The 19,623-nt window shown below is 43.7% G+C and overlaps 1 protein-coding gene across 1 annotated transcript; it reads left to right on the forward strand.

The window, feature by feature from the left end:
- Positions 1-14,867: 14,867 nt before the first annotated feature.
- LOC106578021 (purine nucleoside phosphorylase) lies at positions 14,868-19,448 on the forward strand. Its single transcript, XM_014156558.3, has 6 exons — positions 14,868-15,165; positions 17,087-17,256; positions 17,460-17,563; positions 17,935-18,110; positions 18,222-18,412; positions 18,609-19,448. The coding sequence occupies exons 1-6, from the start codon at positions 15,143-15,145 to the stop codon at positions 18,824-18,826; spliced, it is 882 nt and encodes a 293-aa protein (XP_014012033.1). The 5' UTR covers positions 14,868-15,142; the 3' UTR covers positions 18,827-19,448.
- The last annotated feature ends 175 nt before the right edge of the window (positions 19,449-19,623 follow it).

Raw genomic sequence — 19,623 nt, forward strand, 5'->3', positions numbered from 1 at the left:
GGTTGGTGAGCGAACCCTAGACCTCACAACCATAAAGAGCAATGGGTTCTATAACTGATTCAGGTATTTTTATCCAGGTCCTAATTGCTATGTCGAATTTGATGTTCCTTTTGATGGCATAGAATGCCCTTCTTGACATGTCTCTCAGATCGTTCACAGCTTTGTGGAAGTTACCTGTGGCGCTGATGTTTAGGCCGAGGTATGTATTGGTTTTTGTGTGCTCTAGGGCAATGATGTCTAGATGTAATTTGTATTTGTGGTCCTGGCAACTGGACCTTTTTGGAACACCATTATGTTTGTCTTACTGAGATTGACTGTCAGGGCCCAGGTCTGATGGAATATGTGAAGAAGATCTAAGTGCTGTCTCTCTCACCCCCCCTCTCACCTCCCTCTCTCTCACTCCCTCTCCCCCCTCTCGATTTCTCTCTCACCCTCCCGCTCTCTCACCCCTCTCTCTCTCACCCCCCTTTTCAGTGGAGGTAACCCTGAAAGACAGGAGACCGGGCCTGGTTGGCTGGCTACATGTCAAACACAACGTCTTCATCCCAAATGGCACCATATTCACTATATAGGACACTACCTTGGCACCCTAGGGCTCTGGTCAAATCCACTATATAGGGCGCTACCTTGGCACCCTAGGGCTCTGGTCAAATCCACTATATAGGGCACTACCATGGCACCCTAGGGCTCTGGTCAAATCCACTATATAGGGCGCTACCTTGGCACCCTAGGGCTCTGGTCAAATCCACTATATAGGGCACTACCATGGCACCCTAGGGCTCTGGTCAAATCCACTATATAGGGCACTACCTTGGCACCCTAGGGCATTGGTCAAATCCACTATATAGGGGAAAGAGTGCCATTTCGGACACAGCTAGCCTCTCTCTCTCTCAGCTCTCAGCCTTGTCAATCAGCACACTACTGAGACAGTAGCTATTCCCACAGCCACTGGTTACATAATGTTACACTGCCCTGTCTGTCCACCACACCACTGCATGGCTGACTATCTGTCCTACACATCGATAGCTAACACACTGACCACCAGATTCTCTGTCTAATCTATCGCCCACCTCTCCCTCTGACACTCCCACATACACTCATACACACACTCACACACATACACACACACTCACACTCATACACACACACTCACACACATACACACACACTCACACACATACACACACACTCACACTCATACACACACACTCACACTCATACACACACACTCACACACACATACACACACACTCACACACATACACACACACTCACACAAATACACACACACTCACACACATACACACAGACTCACACACTCACACACATACACACACACTCACACACATACACACACTCACACACATACACACACACTCACACACATACACACACATACACCCACTCCCTCACATACACCCACATACATACACACACACTCACACACATACACCCACTCCCTCACATACACCCACACACATACACACACACTCACACACATACACCCACTCACTCACATACACTCACACACATACACACACCCACTCACTCACATACACACACACACATACACACACATACTCACACACATACACACACATACACAAACACTCACATACACACACCCACTCACTCACATACACACACACATACACACACACTCACACACATACACACTCACTCACACACTCACTCACACACATACACCCACTCACTCACATACACTCACACACATACACACACACTCACACACATACACCCACTCACTCACATACACACACACATACACACACACTCACACACATACACACACACTCACACACATACACCCACTCACTCACATACACTCACACACATACACACACACACATACTCACACACATACACCCACTCACTCACATACACACACACATACACCCACTCACTCACATACACTCACACACATACACACACACACACACTCACATACATACACACATATGCGTAAAGCAGGGACTGTGAAGCAACACAAACATAGGCACAGACGCATGCATACACACAAGATAACATAGGCACTATGCACACACATACTCATGGATTTAGTACTGTAGATATGTGGTAGTGGTGGATTAGGGCCTGAGGGCCTGAGGGCACACAGTGTGTTGTGAAATCTGTGAATGTATTGAAATGTTTTAAAATTCTATAAACTGCCTTAATTTTGCTGGACCCCAGGAAGAGTAGCTGCTGCCTTGGCGACAGCTAATGGGGATCCATAATAAATACAAATACAAATATACACACACATACACACACATACACAGATCTTCCTCAATGTCTCACAAACAAAAATGTCCTCAATCATTTACATCCAGGGGCAAAAACAAACACACCCCAACCTTGACCCATTTTTGGAAAGATGTGTCATCTTTATTTAACCAGGTAGTCCAGTTGAGAACAAGTTCTCATTTACAACTGCGACCTGGCCAAGATAAAGCAAAGCAGTGCGACACAAACAACAACACAGAGTTACACATGGAATAAACAAACATACAGTCAATAACACAATAGAAAAAGTATATACAGTGGGGAGAACAAGTATTTGATACACTGCCAATTTTTCAGGTTTTCCTACTTACAAAGCATGTAGAGGTCTGTAATTTTTTATCATAGGTACACTTCAACTGTGAGAGACGGAATCTAAAACAAAAATCCAGAAAATCACATTGTATGATTTTTAAGTAAATCATTTGCATTTTATTGCATGACATAAGTATTTGATACATCAGAAAAGCAGAACTTAATATTTGGTACAGAAACCTTGGTTTGCAATTACAGAGATCATACGTTTCCTGTAGTTCTTGACCAGGTTTGCACACACTGCAGCAGGGATTTTGGCCCACTCCTCCATACAGACCTTCTCCAGATCCTTCAGGTTTCGGGGCTGTCGCTGGGCATTACGGACTTTCAGCTCCCTCCAAAGATTTTCTATTGGGTTCAGGTCTGGAGACTGGCTAGGCCACTCCAGGACCTTGAGATGCTTCTTACGGAGCCACTCCTTAGTTGCCCTGGCTGTGTGTTTCAGGTTGTTGTCATGCTGGAAGACCCAGCCACGACCCATCTTCAATGCTCTTACTGAGGGAAGGAGGTTGTTGGCCAAGATCTCGCGATACATGGCCCCATCCATCCTCCCCTCAATACGGTGCAGTCGTCCTGTCCCCTTTGCAGAAAAGCATCCCCAAAGAATGATGTTTCCACCTCCATGCTTCACAGTTGGGATGGTGTTCTTGGGGTTGTACTCATCCTTCTTCTTCCTCCAAACACGGCGAGTGGAGTTTAGCCCAAAAAGCTCTATTTTTGTCTCATCAGACTACATGACCTTCTCCCATTCCTCCTCTGGATCATCCAGATGGTCATTGGCAAACTTCAGACGGGCCTGGACATGCACTAGCTTGAGCAGGGGGACCTTGCGTGCGCTGCAGGATTTTAATCCATGACGGCGTAGTGTGTTACTAATGGTTTTCTTTGAGACTGTGGTCCCAGCTCTCTTCAGGTCATTGACAAGGTCCTGCCGTGTAGTTCTGGGCTGATCCCTCACTTTCCTCATGATCATTGATGCCCCACGAGGTGAGACCTTGCATGGAGCCCAAGACCGAGGGTGATTGACCGTCATCTTGAACTTCTTCCATTTTCTAATAATTGTGCCAACAGTTGTTGCCTTCTCACCAAGCTGCTTGCCTATTGTCCTGTAGCCCATCCCAGCCTTGTGCAAGTCTACAATTTTATCCCTGATGTCCTTACACAGCTCTCTGGTCTTGGCCATTGTGGAGAGGTTGGAGTCTGTTTGATTAAGTGTGTGGACAGGTGTCTTTTATACAGGTAACGAGTTCAAACAGGTGCAGTTAATACAGGTAATGAGTGGAGAACAGGAGGGCTTCTTAAAGAAAAACTAACAGGTCTTTGAGAGCCGGAATTCTTACTGGTTGGTAGGTGATCAAATACTTATGTCATGCAATAAAATGCAAATTAATTACTTAAAAATCATACAATGTGATATTCTGGATTTTCTGGATGTTTTAGATTCTGTCTCTCACAGTTGAAGTGTACCTATGATAAAAATTACAGACCTCTACATGCTTTGTAAGTAGGAAAACCTGCAAAATTGACAGTGTATCAAATACTTGTTCTCCCCACTGTATATAGTGTGTGCAAATGAGGTAAGATATGGGAGGTGAGGCAATAAATAGGCCATAGTGGCGAAATAATTACAATTTAGCGATTAACACTGGAGTGATAGATGTGCGGAAGATGAATGTGCAAGTAGAGATACTGGGGTGCAAAGGATAAAATGTTTTTTTTTTTTTAATAACAGTATGGGGATTAGGTAGTTGGATGGGCTATTTACAGATGGGCTATGTACAGGTGCAGTGATCTGTGAACTGCTCTGACAGCTGGTGCTTAAATTTTGTGAGGGAGATATGAGTCTCCATCTTCAGTGATTTTTGCAATTCGTTCCAGTCATTGGCAGCAGAGAACATGGAAGGAAAGGCGTCCAAAGGAATAATTGGCTTTGGGGGTGACCAGTGAAATATACCTGCTGGAGCACGTGCTACGGGTGGATGCTGCTATGGTGACCAGTGAGCTGAGATAAGGCGGGGCTTTACCTAGCAAAGACTTACAGATGACCTGGAGCCAGTGGGTTTGGCAATGAATATATAGCGAGGGCCGCCAATGAGAGCTTACAGGTTGCAGTGGTGGCTAGTATATGGGGCTTTGGTGACAAAACGGATGGCACTGTGATAGACTGCATCCAGTTTGCTGACTAGAGTGTTGGAGGCTATTTTGTAAAGGACATTGCCGAAGTCAAGGATCGGCAGGATAGTCAGTCTTATGAGGGTTTGTTTGGCAGCATGAGTGAAGGATGCTTTGTTGCGAAATAGGAAGCCAATTCTAGATTTAATTCTGGATTGGAGATGCTTAATGTGAGCATGGAAGGAGAGTTTACAGTCTAACCAGACACCTAGGTATTTGTAGTTGTCCACATATTCTAAGTCAGAACCATCCAGAGCAGTGATGCTGGACGGGTGGGCGGGTGCGGGCAGCGATTGGTTGAAGAGCATGCATTTAGTTTTACATGCATTTAAGAGCAATTGGAGGCCACGGAAGGAGAGTTGTATGGCATTTAAGCTCGTCTGGAGGTTAGTTAACACAATGTCCAAAGAAGGGCCAGAAGTATACAGAATGGTGTCGTCTGCGTAGAGGTGGATCAGAGAATCACCAGCAGCAAGAGCGACATTATTGATGTATACAGAGAAGAGAGTCGGCCCGAGAATTGAACCCTGTGGCACCCCATAGAGACTACCAGAGGCCCGGACAACAGGCCCTCCGATTTGACACACTGAACTCTGTCTGAGAAGTAGTTGGTAAACCAGGCGAGGCAGTCATTTGAGAAACCAAGGCTGTTGAGTCTGCCGATAAGAATGTGGTGACTGACAGAGTCGAAAGCCTTGGCCTGGTCGGTGAATACAGCTGCACAGTATTGTCTCTTATCGATGGCGGTTATGATATCATTTAGAACCTTGAGCGTGGCTGTGTTGCACCCATGACCAGCCCGGAAACCAGATTGCATAGCGGAGCAGGTACCCTGGGGATTCTTAATGGTCGGTGATCTGTTTGTTAACTTGGCTTTGAAAGACCTTAGAAAGGCAGGGTAGGATAAATATAGGTCTGTAGCAGTTTGGGTCTAGAGTGTCTCCCCCTTTGAAGAGGGGGATGACCGCGGCAGCTTTCCAATCTTTGGGGATCTCAGAAGATATGAAAGATAGGTTGAACAGGCTAGTAATAGGGGTTGCAACAATTTCGGCGGATAACTTTAGAAATAGAGGTTCCAGATTGTCTAGCCCAGCTGATTTGTAGGGGTCCAGATTGTGCAGCTCTTTCAGAACATCAGCTATCTGGATTTGGGTGCATTAGAAATGGGCGAGGCTTGGGCAAGTTGCTGTGGGGGGTGCAGGGCTGTTGACCGGGGTAGGGGTAGCCAGGTGGAAAGCATGGCCAGACGTAGAAAAATGCTTATTGAAATTCTCAACTATCGTGGATTTATCGGTGGTGACAGTGTTTCCTAGCCTCAGTGCAGTGGGCAGCTGGCAGGAGGTGCTCTTATTCTCCATGGACTTTACAGTGTCCCAGAACTTTTTGGAGTTTGTGCAACAGGGTGCAAATTTTTGTTTGAAAAAGCTAGCCTTTGCTTTCCTAACTGCCTGTGTATATTGGTTCCTATCTTCTCTGAAAAGTTGCATATCGCGGGGCTATTCGATGCTAATGCAGTACGCCACAGGATGTTTTTGTGCTGGTCAAGGGCAGTCAGGTCTGGAGTGAACCAAGGGCTATATCTGTACTCTTTATGGTGTACAACCATAAACAGTACAGCACAGCACGAGAGTAGACTTCTGGCTCTGAACAGATTAGATACGGTTAAATCCAGGTTAGCTACAGGCCTATCATTCAGATACTGTGGTGTCATTGAGTCAGTACGTCTACATTTGTGGTAGCAGGGTACTCGTGATGAGGCATGTGATTTTATCAGATGATAGACCTGCTTGAAGGAATCAGCTTGGCACCGTGTGGGATTTAACAGTGTGGTGTACACAGGAATAACTGTTTCACACACAGCACGGTGCATACAATCACAAACGAGAATAACGTTGTTTTTACATTCACATGGTGGGCATGCACTCAGGTTACAACCAGCATGTATGGTAAACAAATTCCCTTATGGAACAGCGGGGACTGTGAAGCAACACAAACATTGGCACAGACACATGCATACACACACACACACACACACCCAATAACATACGCACTATAAATACACATGGATTTAGTACTGTAGATTTGTGGTAGTGGTGGAGTAGGGGCCTGAGGGCACACAGTGTGTTGTGAAATCTGTGAATGTATTGTAACGTTTTAAAATTCTATAAACTGCCTTAATTTTGCTGGACCCCAGGAAGAGTAGCTGCTGCTTTGGCAGCAGTTAATGCAGATCCATAATAAATACAAATACAAAATACAAATACTGCAGAAACATGTACAAGGAACCTTGTTTATACAGACAGACACAGACAGAGAGACCAGACAGACAAGCAAGCCATCAAGCAAGCAATCAGACGGAAAAGCAGACAGACAGACAAGCAGACAGACGGACACACACACGATGACAGTTGACCCATTGTGTTAGCTGTGATGTTGCCTAGCTCCTCTGAACAAAAGTGTCCTGACGAGAGAGCACATGTTCTATGCCAGGCGAAATCGCGCATCATTAGCTCATTGTTATGGATGTATCCAAATAAATGTCACTAGAAAAACAGCTTAAACAAACGCAAATGCAGCTAATTTGCTGTTAATAGTTGACCCGGGATGACGTTTGTCCCATATATGAGGTGTGTGTCGTCAGTAGTTTTATTCCTCTGCTGGATAATGGTGTGATGTGATCGTTAACGAAGCGAGAGGGATAACTGGTCCCAAAATGTGTCTTCTCCAGCAGGTGGCGTTTTTTCTTTTTCTTCCGCTCACCAAGCGAGGAGTTTTTATATGGAGGTCTTGGGGAGAGTGTCGAATTTGGTTAACAACATTTTTTTATGGTTTATTTACTACGTGTGGCGTATTTGATACAATATAAGTTTCGTAATGACTAGGTTGTTAAAAGTGTACTGATATAAGTAGGACACATGACATCCGAGCAACTTTGAGAAAAAACACATTATATTCGAGTCGTGCCTGGTCGCCACTAGTTACTGCAGCCACAAAGTCATGAGCCCCTCCTATTTCTACAATGCATCTTAACGTGTGATTTTAACCTTTAACAATGCTGCTAACCTTATGCCCAGCCCTAACTTTGTGGCTGTGGTAGCTATTGGAAACCGTTGTGCCTTTTGTTCACACGCGTATTTCCCCTCTCATTGGCTAGAATGGTCCAACCTCTGATCTTGCCTCCTCCCGACTGCCTTCCATTTTTGAAGACGTATTTTTATTGTTAGAGAGGCCAGTGGAGTATCTGGTCAGTATAATGGATAATCTGTGACTACATCACCGGTTCATTGTACAATTCCTGCTGTGTCTGTGTGTCTACTAGTATATTACCAGGCATTAGACATCTAGGGATCTAAACTCAGCAAAAAAAGAAACGTCCTCTCACTGTCAACTGCGTTTATTTACAGCAAACTTAACATGTGTAAATATTTGCATGAACATAACAAGATTCAACAAGAGACATAAACTGAAGAAGTTCCACAGACATGTGACTAACAAAAATTGAATAATGTGTCCCTGAACAAAGGAGGGGTCAAAATCAAAAGTAACAGTCAGTATCTGGTGTGGCCACCAGCTGCATTAAGTACTGCAGTGCATCTCCTCCTCATGGACAGCACCAGATTTGCCAGCTCTTGCTGTGACATTTGACCCTTTCTCTTCCAAGGCACCTGCAAGTTCCCGGACATTTCTGGGGGGGAATGGCCCTAGCCCTCACCCTCCGATCCAACAGGTCCCAGTGTAACGCTCATTTCCTCGACGATAAACACGAATCCGACCATCATTCCTGGTGAGACAAAACTGTGACTCGTCAGTGAAGAGCCCTCAGTCCAGCCTCTCTCAGCCTATTGCGGACAGTCTGAGCACTGGTGGAGGGATTGCGCATTCCTGGTGTAACTCGGGCAGTTTCATTTCATTTCATTTATTTCATTTACGTCATTTAGCAGACGCTCTTATCCAGAGCGACTTACAAATTGGTGCATTCACCTTATGATATCCAGTGGAACAACCACTTTACAATAGTACATCTATATATATATTTTTTTTTTTGGGGGGGGGGGGGGGGTTAGAGGGATTACTATATCCTATCCCAGGTATTCCTTAAAGAGGTGGGGTTTCAGGTGTCTACGGAAGGTGGTGATTGACTCCGCTGTCCTGGCGTCATGAGGGAGCTTGTTCCACCATTGGGTTGCCAGAGCAGCGAACAGTTTTGACTCGGCTGAGCGGGAACTGTTGTTGTTGTCATCCTGTACCTGTCCCGCAGGTGTGATGTTCGGATGTACCGATCCTGTGCAGGTGTTGTTACACGTGGTCTGCCACTGCGAGGATGATCAGCTGTCCGTCCTGTCTCCCTGTAGCGCTGTCTTAGGCGTCTCACAGTACGGACATTGCAATTTATTGCCCTGGCCACATCTGCAGTCCTCATGCCTCCTTGCAGCATGCCTAAGGCACGTTCACGCAGATGAGCAGGGACCCTGGGCATCTTTCTTTTGGTGTTTTTCCGAGTCAATCAATCAATCAATCAAATGTATTTATAAAGCCCTTCCTACATCAGCTGATGTCACAAAGTGCTGTACAGAAACCCAGCCTAAAACCCCAAACAGCAAGCAATGCAGGTGTAGAAGCACGATGGCTAGGAAAAACTCCCTAGAAAGGCCAGAACATAGGAAGAAACCTAGAGAGGAACCAGGCTATGGGGGGTGGCCAGTCCTCTTCTGGCTGTCCCGGGTCGAGATTATAACAGAACATGGCCAAGATGTTCAAATGTCATTGACGACCAGCAGGGTCAAATAATAATAATCACAGTGGTTGTCGAGGGTGCAACAGGTCAGCTCCTTAGGAGTAAATGTCAGTTGGCTTTTCATAGCCGATCATTCAGAGTATCTCTACTGCTCCTGCTGTCTCTAGCGAGTTGAAAACAGCAGGTCTGGGACAGGTAGCACATCCGGTGAACAGGTCAGGGTTCCATAGCCGCAGACAGAACAGTTTAAACTGGAGCAGCAGCACAGCCAGGTGGGCTGGGGACAGCAAGGAGTCATCAGGCCAGGTAGTCCTGAGGCATGGTCCTGGGGCTCAGGTCCTCCGAGAGAGAAAGAAAGAAAGAAAGAAAGAAAGAAAGAAAGAAAGAAAGAAAGAAAGAAAGAAAGAAAGAAAGAAAGAAAGAAAGAAAGAAAGAAAGAAGAAAGAAAGAAGAAAGAAAGAAAGAGAATTAGACAGAGCATACTTAAATTCACACAGGACACCGGATAAGACAGATATAACAGAATGACCCTAGCCCCCGACACATAAACTACTGCAGCATAAATACTGGAGACTGAGACAAGAGGGGTCAGGAGACACTGTGGCCCCATCCGACGATACCCCCAGACAGGGCCAAACAGGCAGGATATAACCCCACCCACTTTGCCAAAGCACAGCCCCCACACCACTAGAGGGATACATTCAACCACCAATTTACCATCCTGAGAAAAGGCAGAGTATAACCCACAAAGATCTTCCCCTTGGCACAACCCAAAGGGGGGGCGTCAACCCGGACAGGAAGATCACGTCAGTGACTCAACCCACTCAAGCGACACAACCCTCCCATGGACGGCATGGAAGAGCACCAGTAAGCCAGTGACTCAGCCCCTGTAATAGGGTTAGAGGAAGAGAATCCCAGTGGAGAGAGGGGAACCGGCTAGGCAGAGACAGCAAAGGCGGTTCGTTGCTCCAGTGCCTTTCCGTTCACCTTCTCACTCCTGGGCCAGACTAAACTCAATCATAGGAGCTACTGAAGAGATGAGTCTTCAATAAAGACTTAAAGGTTGAGACCGAGTCTGCGTCTCTCACATGGGTAGGCAGACCATTCCATAAAAATTGAGCTCTATAGGAGAAAGCCCTGCCTCCAGCTGTTTGCTTAGAAATTCTAGGGACAGTAAGGAGGCCTGCGTCTTGTGACCGTAGCGTACGTGTAGGTATGTACGGCAGGACCAAATCGGAAAGATAGGTAGGAGCAAGCCCATGTAATGCTTTGTAGGTTAGCAGTGAAACCTTGAAATCAGCCCTTGCCTTAACAGGAAGCCAGTGTAAAGAGGCTAGCACTGGAGTAATATGATCAAAATTTTTGGTTCTAGTCAAGATTCTAGCAGCCGTGTTCAGCACTAACTGAAGTTTTTTTGTGCTTTATTTAGAGTCAGTAGAAAGGCCTCTTTAGTGTCCTAAGTTTTCATAACTGCGACCTTAATTGCCTATCGTCTGTAAGCTGTTAGTGCCTTAACGACTGTTCCACAGGTGCATGTTGATTAATTGTTTATGGTTCACTGAACAAATATGGGAAACAGTGTTAAAACTCTTTACAATGACGATCTGTGAAGTTATTTGGATATTTATGAATTATCTTTGAAAGACAGGGTCCTGAAAAAGAGACGTTTCCTTTTTTTGCTGAGTCTATGTACTTGTAGTAGAAAGGTAGGAAAACATATTATATATAGTTTGTGCATGCTCAGGTGATAATATCACACTACAACCACATTCACTAGTTTCTGTTTCTCCCTTATGTTGGTGGGGCATATTATTCTGTTTTAATGTTACTCCTGAGTAACTATGATAAATATAATAGTTTTCTTGAGTATATTTTTAACAACTTCAGATTTACTTTCAACTCCAATGTGTAGGAATACTGTTGAAATCAGTTATCGACACTGACATAGTGGCGTAGCAGGAAGATCAGAATGCCCTGAACCAAAAGGTTGTGAGTTCAAATTCCAGGTAAAGACATGTTTCTTAATAAATACAAGTAATAATGTGTGTCGTGTATGTAAGTTGAAAATACTGTGACCTTCTGGGGACATCCTAACAACTAATTTTTGTGTGCAAGGCATCACCTGTGAAATCGCATGTCAAAAAAAGTATCATCACATGTGAAATCGCATGTAAAAAAAGTACCATCACATGTGAAATCGCATGTCGAAAAAAGTATCATCACCTGTAAAATGGCATGTAAAAAAAGTATCATCAGTTGTGAAATGGCATGTAAAAAAAGTATCATCACCTGTGAAATGGAATGTAAAAAAGTATCATCACCTGTGAAATTGCATGTAAAAAAAGTATCATCACCTGTGAAATTGCATGTAAAAAAGTATCATCACATGTGAAATGGTATGTAAAAAAAAGTATCATCACATGTGAAATGTTCCACAACAACATGGTTTCACATGATTTGAAATTAAATGGTACATGTGCAAAACATGTTATCTTGAAATCATGTGTTTTTTCCTTAAAGGCTCATCTATGACCCACATCCCTCTCCCCCTGCCCGCAACACACACACACACACACACACACACACACACACACACACACACACACACACACACACACACACACACACACACACACACACACACACACACACACACACACACACACACACACACACACACACACACACATAGACAAACAAACATGCATTGGCGCACACACACACCACTGCCGTCAGCTGGTCAGGTAGTCATCTAAATATTGTGCTGTTTTTTTCCATCTGAGATGTGATGCAACAAGGGAAGAGAATAGGACCACAGTGACAGGTGGTTTAGAAGGCTCGAGAACATTTCTATTGATCTTTATTGGTCTGTAAACACAGGCGAACAGGCAACTAGTTGTTTTGACTGGGACTGTACAAAATTATTGAGCAACCTCTTTGAAGCTTGCCACTAAGTTTTGAATGCCAAATCATACAAAAAAAGAGACCAGATACCTTTTATATATATATATTTGGATTATCATCATAATCACATGTTATATAAAGTCAAAGGCCTATTGAGGCCTAGATAGGTAGGCTTTGTGTAACAGTGTTGGTTTAAAGAGAGGCTTTAGTTTGAGAGGCTTGGTTGAAGATTTTGTGCCAATTAGTGTACATGTATAATAATCAAGTAATGTGATAATATACCAGTAATACAACAGTAATAGTTATAATAATAGTCAAGAATAAAGAGAATCTCATTGCCTATTGGACTTTAACAGTCTATCTATAACCTGGCACTGCGCATTATTGATGGTGTTATATCACCTAGTAGGTCATTGTCATCCTTCATGTTGACTATAGTGGAGCCAGGAACATTTGTCATACGTTAAAAAAAAACACCAGGAGGAATGGTTCATTTGTAACTCACGAGATAACCTTCCTACCCGTCTATTGATAACCCAGCTCCATATCAAAGGGTGTAAAGTGGGTTTATAGTCTATAGGCCTAGAAGGGAAGTTAGAATCTTACTATATGACACACTATCTCACCAAGAGTGCTTATCTCACAATAACAATGTGTCAAGTAACACTTTGTATTGCGTTACATTACTGTATGTACAAGATGGTAGCCTACACTACAAATAGGGGAAAGAGAGAAGTGGCATCCGTCACACACACGGATCATTTCACATATTTTAGAGATTATTTCTTATATTTGGAAGTACTTGTAGATCCTAAGATTTAAAGAGTGTTGAGCTACTTCTCTCTGCCTTTGCTCATTTCTGGTATTGTATTTGTATTTATTGTATTTATTATAGATCCCCATTAGCTGTTGCCAAGACAGCACCTACTCTTCCTGGGGTCTGCAAAATTAAGGCAGTTATACAATTTTAAAAACATTACAATACAATCATTACAGAAGTCACAACACATTAAGTGTGTGCCCTCAGGCCCATACACCACTACCACATGTCTACAACGCAGAAATCTATGTGTACGTGTGTGTATAGTGTGTATGTCATTGTGTGTGTGTATGCATGTGTATTGTGCGTATGTTATCGTGTGTGTGTGTGTGCATGTGTCTGTGCCTATGTTTGTGTTACTTCACAGTCCCCGCTGTTCCTTAAGGTGCATTTTTACCTTCTATTTAAATCTGATTCTACTGCTTGCATCAGTTACCTGATGTGGAATAGAGTTCCATGTAGTCATGGCTCTATGTAGTACTGTGTGCCTCCCATAGTCTGTTCTGGACTTGGGGACTGTGAAGAGAGCCAGTGGCATGTCGTTAGTAAAGATTGAAAAAAGCAAGGGTCCTAATCAGCTACTCCGGGGAATTCCTGCTTCTACCTGGATTATGTTGGAGAGGCTTCCATTATAGAACACCCTCTGTTATCTGTTAGACAAGTAGCTCTTTATCCACATTATAACAGGGGGTGCAAAGCCATAGCACATACGTTTTTCCAGCAGCAGACGATGATCGATAACATCAAAAGCTGCACTGAAGTCACACAAATGACTGATGATTGGCTGAGAGAAATTGATGATAAAATGATTGTGGGGGCTGTCTTGTTAAAAGTGCTGTGCGTGCTGAAAGTCTGTTGTCATTTTGTTTGCTGTAAAATAGTATTGTATCTGGTCAAACACTATTTTGGTAAAGTTCTGGCTGCAGCATATTTTCTTTGAGCCAATCGGTGCCTAACTCAAATAATGCAATAATCATCGGTGGGGTGTGATGAGACAAGTAAATCGAGTCACGTGAATCATGATGTTCAAAACAAAGCATGATTCCTGTCCAGGCTTATGAGTCTGTGCTTTCCTGGATCCTTGTGACCTCTCTACCCTATTGAAGTTGAAATGTAAAGTGGTTAGGGTAAGAGTAGCCGGGTTAAGGTTAGGGTTTAGGTTATGGACGTCCCAAGGATAGCACTAACCCTTCCTTATAGGAATCCCCATCATCATATCTAAAAATCTATGAAACTGCTGAAAAATAAACAAGAAGTTAGGATACGATTTTGTACTGTCCCTTTTGTGAATTATCAACAGCAGACTACTCATTTGACACATTCCATATCCTACAGGCATTAGCCTAGGCTACACCCCTTGGTTTCCAAACATTTATTTGAACATTCTGACGTGCCGACCATTCTGAAGGGGTGTGTCGGGTTTTGGGTGAGAATACATTAACTCAAACAGACATGGAACATATTTCCACCACACACCGTGCATTCTTTCTGTCCAGAATTGCGTGGTTATCACGTGTGCGGTATGGTCCAATCCAAACGTCCGGATGTATTTGCGTCACCCAGGAGGAGGGGTGACAGAGAAGGGCTCCGTCTATAATTACATCGCTGCCTGTGCAAAGCTGACCAGATACAAGAGCATCTACTTTTACACGGTTAACTGGAAGACTACTATACAGCTCAACGGTCTTCAAATTAATGATTTGACCATTTAGATCATCTAACATTATTTAAAATACCACTTTAATTTATTTATTTGAAGTGTTTATTTTTTTTTTAAGGATTTTTTTTCTTCCGCTTGAGGTTTTGCCGCCAGTCAAGTCTATCTGCTGCGGTTACATTGAGCCAATTGATACATCGCTGCTTTTGAGAGGATTCCAGTCGCATTGAATTTCAGAATGTTTCCAGAGTCAAGTACCGGGTGAGTAGCCTAGGTTATTATTTCATTCATCCCATTCATGTTCTAGACGCGCTCTTTACATCTTGTTCCGCGGGCAAGTGCGTAGGAGGAAATTGCATCATTCTATCGTTCTATTTTACCTGCCAGTACCCGCTACTTTTATTCACACGTGGTGGTACTGTAGCACTAGTATCGCACATGGTCAAGTGTGGAGTATATAGTAGTGTGTTTATTTTTAGATGAGACCCCCGAAATGGGTTTGTGTGGCTCTGGCGATTCAGCGTTAACGTTACATGGGCAGCAGATGGGACAAGCGCACTCAGGGGGGATGCTCTTGAATTTGAGTTTGATCTTTTCATCGAGATTATACGATAGACTTTCAATCATATTTCGAATATAAAAAAAAATATATGCTCAGGTTCAGACATTTTTCGAAGGCTAGATATTAAAGCAGTACAGTATGCTGTTCTGCTTTAATGTCTTTAAGTATAGCCTACGTCACGGTGCATGTTGGCTGCCGGTGTTGTGCCGAAAATCTCCCTTCTGACAGAATTCCCCCCCCCCCTTCTAATTTCCATAATTCTGTGGCTAGAGTCAAATACTTTCTGTGGAGGGAATAGGACGGAATCTTGCCGCCCTCGGGTGCGGGCGGGCACTGAAGGGGGGTTCACCCAGGGCGCCATACAAACTAGAACCGCCACATACACTTGAAACAAATAGCCAAACCGAACACTTTAGACAAAAAAATGCTCTCTGCTACTAAGATCAGTGAAATGTAGGCGAAACTGACAACGGAGTGAAGAGCAGAAATCTCAACTGGCAAGCCAGTCGCAGCAATGAAGAACGCGAAGGGGTGGGGGGATTCTGGCAGGGGGGAGATTTTGTATGGGCTACAAAATGAAGTGGCTTTTTAGGGAGTCCTGTCGCATTCTTGAATGGGATAGGGGAAGCGAGGTACGCGCGGGTTACACCATTACCGAAAATGAATAACCAGATGTGCTGCTGTTTAAAAAAAAATAAAAAAATTTGCGAAAAATCTAAATAGTAATTTATTATATTTTAAGATAATATTTGATTAAATCATTTCGGTATTATATACTGAACCTAAATCTTTGTAAATACTCATCAAATGTAATTCACACTTCCTATTCTGAAGGCATATTTCAAAATGTTGCAGTGAAAATTAAAATATGCACTATTCAGAAATCGCTCCGCCATTTCCTGGTTGCTAAAATTTGCCCAATTTCTGTTTATGTGACAAACAAAGAATTGTAGAGTAGAGAACCATTATACCATCTAAACTGCTGTGAAATATATTTTCCAAAACCAAAAATATTTTTCTTTCAGCTTTTTGAAGCCGATGTATAAAACCCAAAGTAAAATATGCGAAAACGAAACTTGAGAACAGAAAGCATAGAAATAGCGCGCATAATGCACATTTCAATGATAATGACAGATCTATAACACACTATTTGTATTTGGTTGGGTCAATCCAAAAAAGTATGTATTATCGCGTTAATTAACTATATAGCCCCATAAAGGGGCGGCAGGTAAATCAGAATTTGTTCTTAACTGACTTGCCTAGTTAAACAAAGGTTAAATAAATAAGAGGTGGTGTCAGGCTTATGGTTATGGTTAGGCTGAGGCATCGGGACTCTGAAGGAATGTGTGTGTGTGCGCACATGCACGTGTTTCAATAGAAGAGTCCACACCCGGGAAGCACACCCTTATTAACACACAGTTTTAGATGACTGCTAGGAAAACATCTGTTTAATAAGCACACAAACACTTCAACTTCCCATAGACACTCTGACACACCCCAGGGCATATCAGCTATGTGTCTTGATAGCATCGACCATGACATCATTGGTTTTATTATAAAGTATTAGTATAAGTACGTATTTTATTGTAATGTACGGTATATTTCCCTCCTCTGTTTCAGGATCAGCTATGAGGACTGCAAGGGCACAGCAGACTGGCTATTGTCCCAGACCTCCGTTCGCCCCCTGGTGGGCATCGTGTGTGGTTCAGGACTGGGAGGACTGGCTGACATGCTGAAAGACCAGGTGGCCTTCAACTACAAGGACATCCCCAACTTCCCCCAGAGCACAGGTGTAATATTATGTCTGTCAACTTGTTTTCTTGTATGGTGAATCGGCATTGCAGATGTGTAAGTCCAAGATTATCTTTGTTGTGTCGTCTAACCAGGGAAAACTGGTTATAGCCTATGGGAAAAACACATGGTTCCATAAGATGTTTTCTGATTGGTTGCCGTGCGTCGTCGGTGCATTCTAATTGGTGGTTGTGTGTTACAGTGGCTGGACATGCTGGTCGCCTGGTGTTCGGGATGCTGAAGGGAAGGCCATGTGTGTGCATGCAGGGACGCTTCCACCTCTACGAGGGATACGCCATCCAGAAGGTACGTCTATCATGTCTGTTTACTACCTCGTGACTGTGGCAGGCAGACATCCGCTGCTCTTTCGATTACTTCACATGATACGTAGAGAAGATATCTTCTTTATTTTTCCTTCATCAGGGGCAATTTGCTTTACAACACTCGTTAAATACAGATAACATATGACCACATTGTGTTTTTTTTACGCTTCTGTGTGTCATGAATGAATTGTTTTACTGCAGAAAATAATTCTATGTTAGTTATAGAAGTTTTGAGAATACAAACTTGCACATAAAATCAGGAATCCTGCAATAGAGTATTCATGTATTAGCTGTACATTGTGATGTGTTATACCATTGTATTTGTGATGAATTGACCATGTATTTGTGTTCTAGATCACCCTGCCCATGCGTATCTTCAGCTTGCTGGGTGTTGAGACAGTAATCCTGACCAACGCTGCTGGCGGTCTCAACCAGGACTTCAAGGTGGGAGACATCATGATCATGAAAGACCACATCAACATGCCTGGGTTCGCTGGCAACAACCCACTGTCTGGACCTAACGACGACAGGTAGGCCAGGCAAGCTTGTGTGTTGTGTGTGACAGAGGGAATTATGTTGAACTTGTTTGCACGTGCAATAGTTGGGGCATTGAGGTGTAACCCTCCCTCCCGCTCTCCTAGGTTCGGCGTGCGGTTCCCCTGTATGTCTGACGCGTACGACAGAGAGCTGCAGCAGCTGGCTGTGGATGTGGGACAGGAGCTGGGCTACGGTGACTTCCTGCGTGAAGGCGTGTACTGTGTCCTGGGCGGGCCCTCGTTCGAGACCATTGCGGAGTGTCGCATGCTGCACAAACTGGGAGCTGACGCTGTTGGTACGTCTCATCTCTCCCTGCCTCCCTCCGTGGAATAGTTTAATCAGCACCTTCACAATGCATTGGAAATATTGAACTCAAATTGTTCTCTTATATTGAGTAAACCTATAATTGATGCATCTCTTCCTCTCTCTCTCTCTCTTTCTTTCTCTCTCTCTCTCTCCTCTCTCTCTCTCTCTCTCTCTCTCTCCCTCAGGCATGAGTACAGTTCATGAGGTGATTGTTGCGCGTCACTGTGGCATGCGTGTGTTCGCCCTGTCCCTGATCACCAACAAGGCTGTGATGGACTATGACAGTGAGGAGAAGGCCAACCACAAGGAAGTCCTGGAGACAGGCCAGCACCGCTCCATCCAGCTGCAGAAACTGGTCTCTACCATGGTCAATCGCATGGAGTACAACAACACCAACGCCTGAACGAACGAATGGAACTAACCACCAATCTTCTAGAAATATATTTCCTACGGTGGGAATCCCCATTCAAGTCAGTGGGTAGCTGACGGGTTGGCTGGCGGCCATTTTGAGTGTACCCATGAAGGGGGCAGTCAAATTGCCGTGATCTGAGGGGCAACACCCTTCTAGGAATTATATTTCTATTGTGTAACTGGCCCTTCATTAGTAGAAGCCGACCGCCTTTTAAAGTGCCTGATCTGAGAGCTGTGTGGAATAGTCACTTCCTGGCTGACGCCTCACCCTCAGTTGTTGAGTCCCTCTCACTTTTTAAAACATTCTTCCTATTTTTTTAAGCTAGTGTACATTCCTGCCGTGAGCAGCTCTACGGGCGGATTCTATTTTAGTTGTTTTTGTTATTGTTGCCATTATTATTGTCTATTAGAAGTTAGTGTTCATTTAATATTGATCTGCAGATGTAAATGTCTCGATTTAACGTAACAATGAGAACGTGATGAATCTGCTGTACATGTCTTAATGTGTGTATCCTGTCTATAGATGTACATTAGCCATCGTAAAGTATTTATTTCCGCTCTTGTCCTTTTTTTAAATTATGAATGTGGCTACTAAAGTTTATTTATTAATGTGATCAAGTCTTCTGTTTTAATTGGGGGCAATTGGCCAATTTACTGGTCGATGACACTCACTTCTGTGTAATATGTTGTCCAGAAAAGATTGAGGAAGTAACTTGAGAATTATTCATGGGTCGATATACAGTATTAACAATGGGACTCATTCCATGAGTCTGATATTAATTTTAGAAC

This window comes from Salmo salar, chromosome 18 (genome assembly GCF_965601325.2).
Source record: "Salmo salar chromosome 18, fSalSal1, whole genome shotgun sequence".
Classification (NCBI taxonomy): Eukaryota; Metazoa; Chordata; class Actinopteri; order Salmoniformes; family Salmonidae; genus Salmo; species Salmo salar.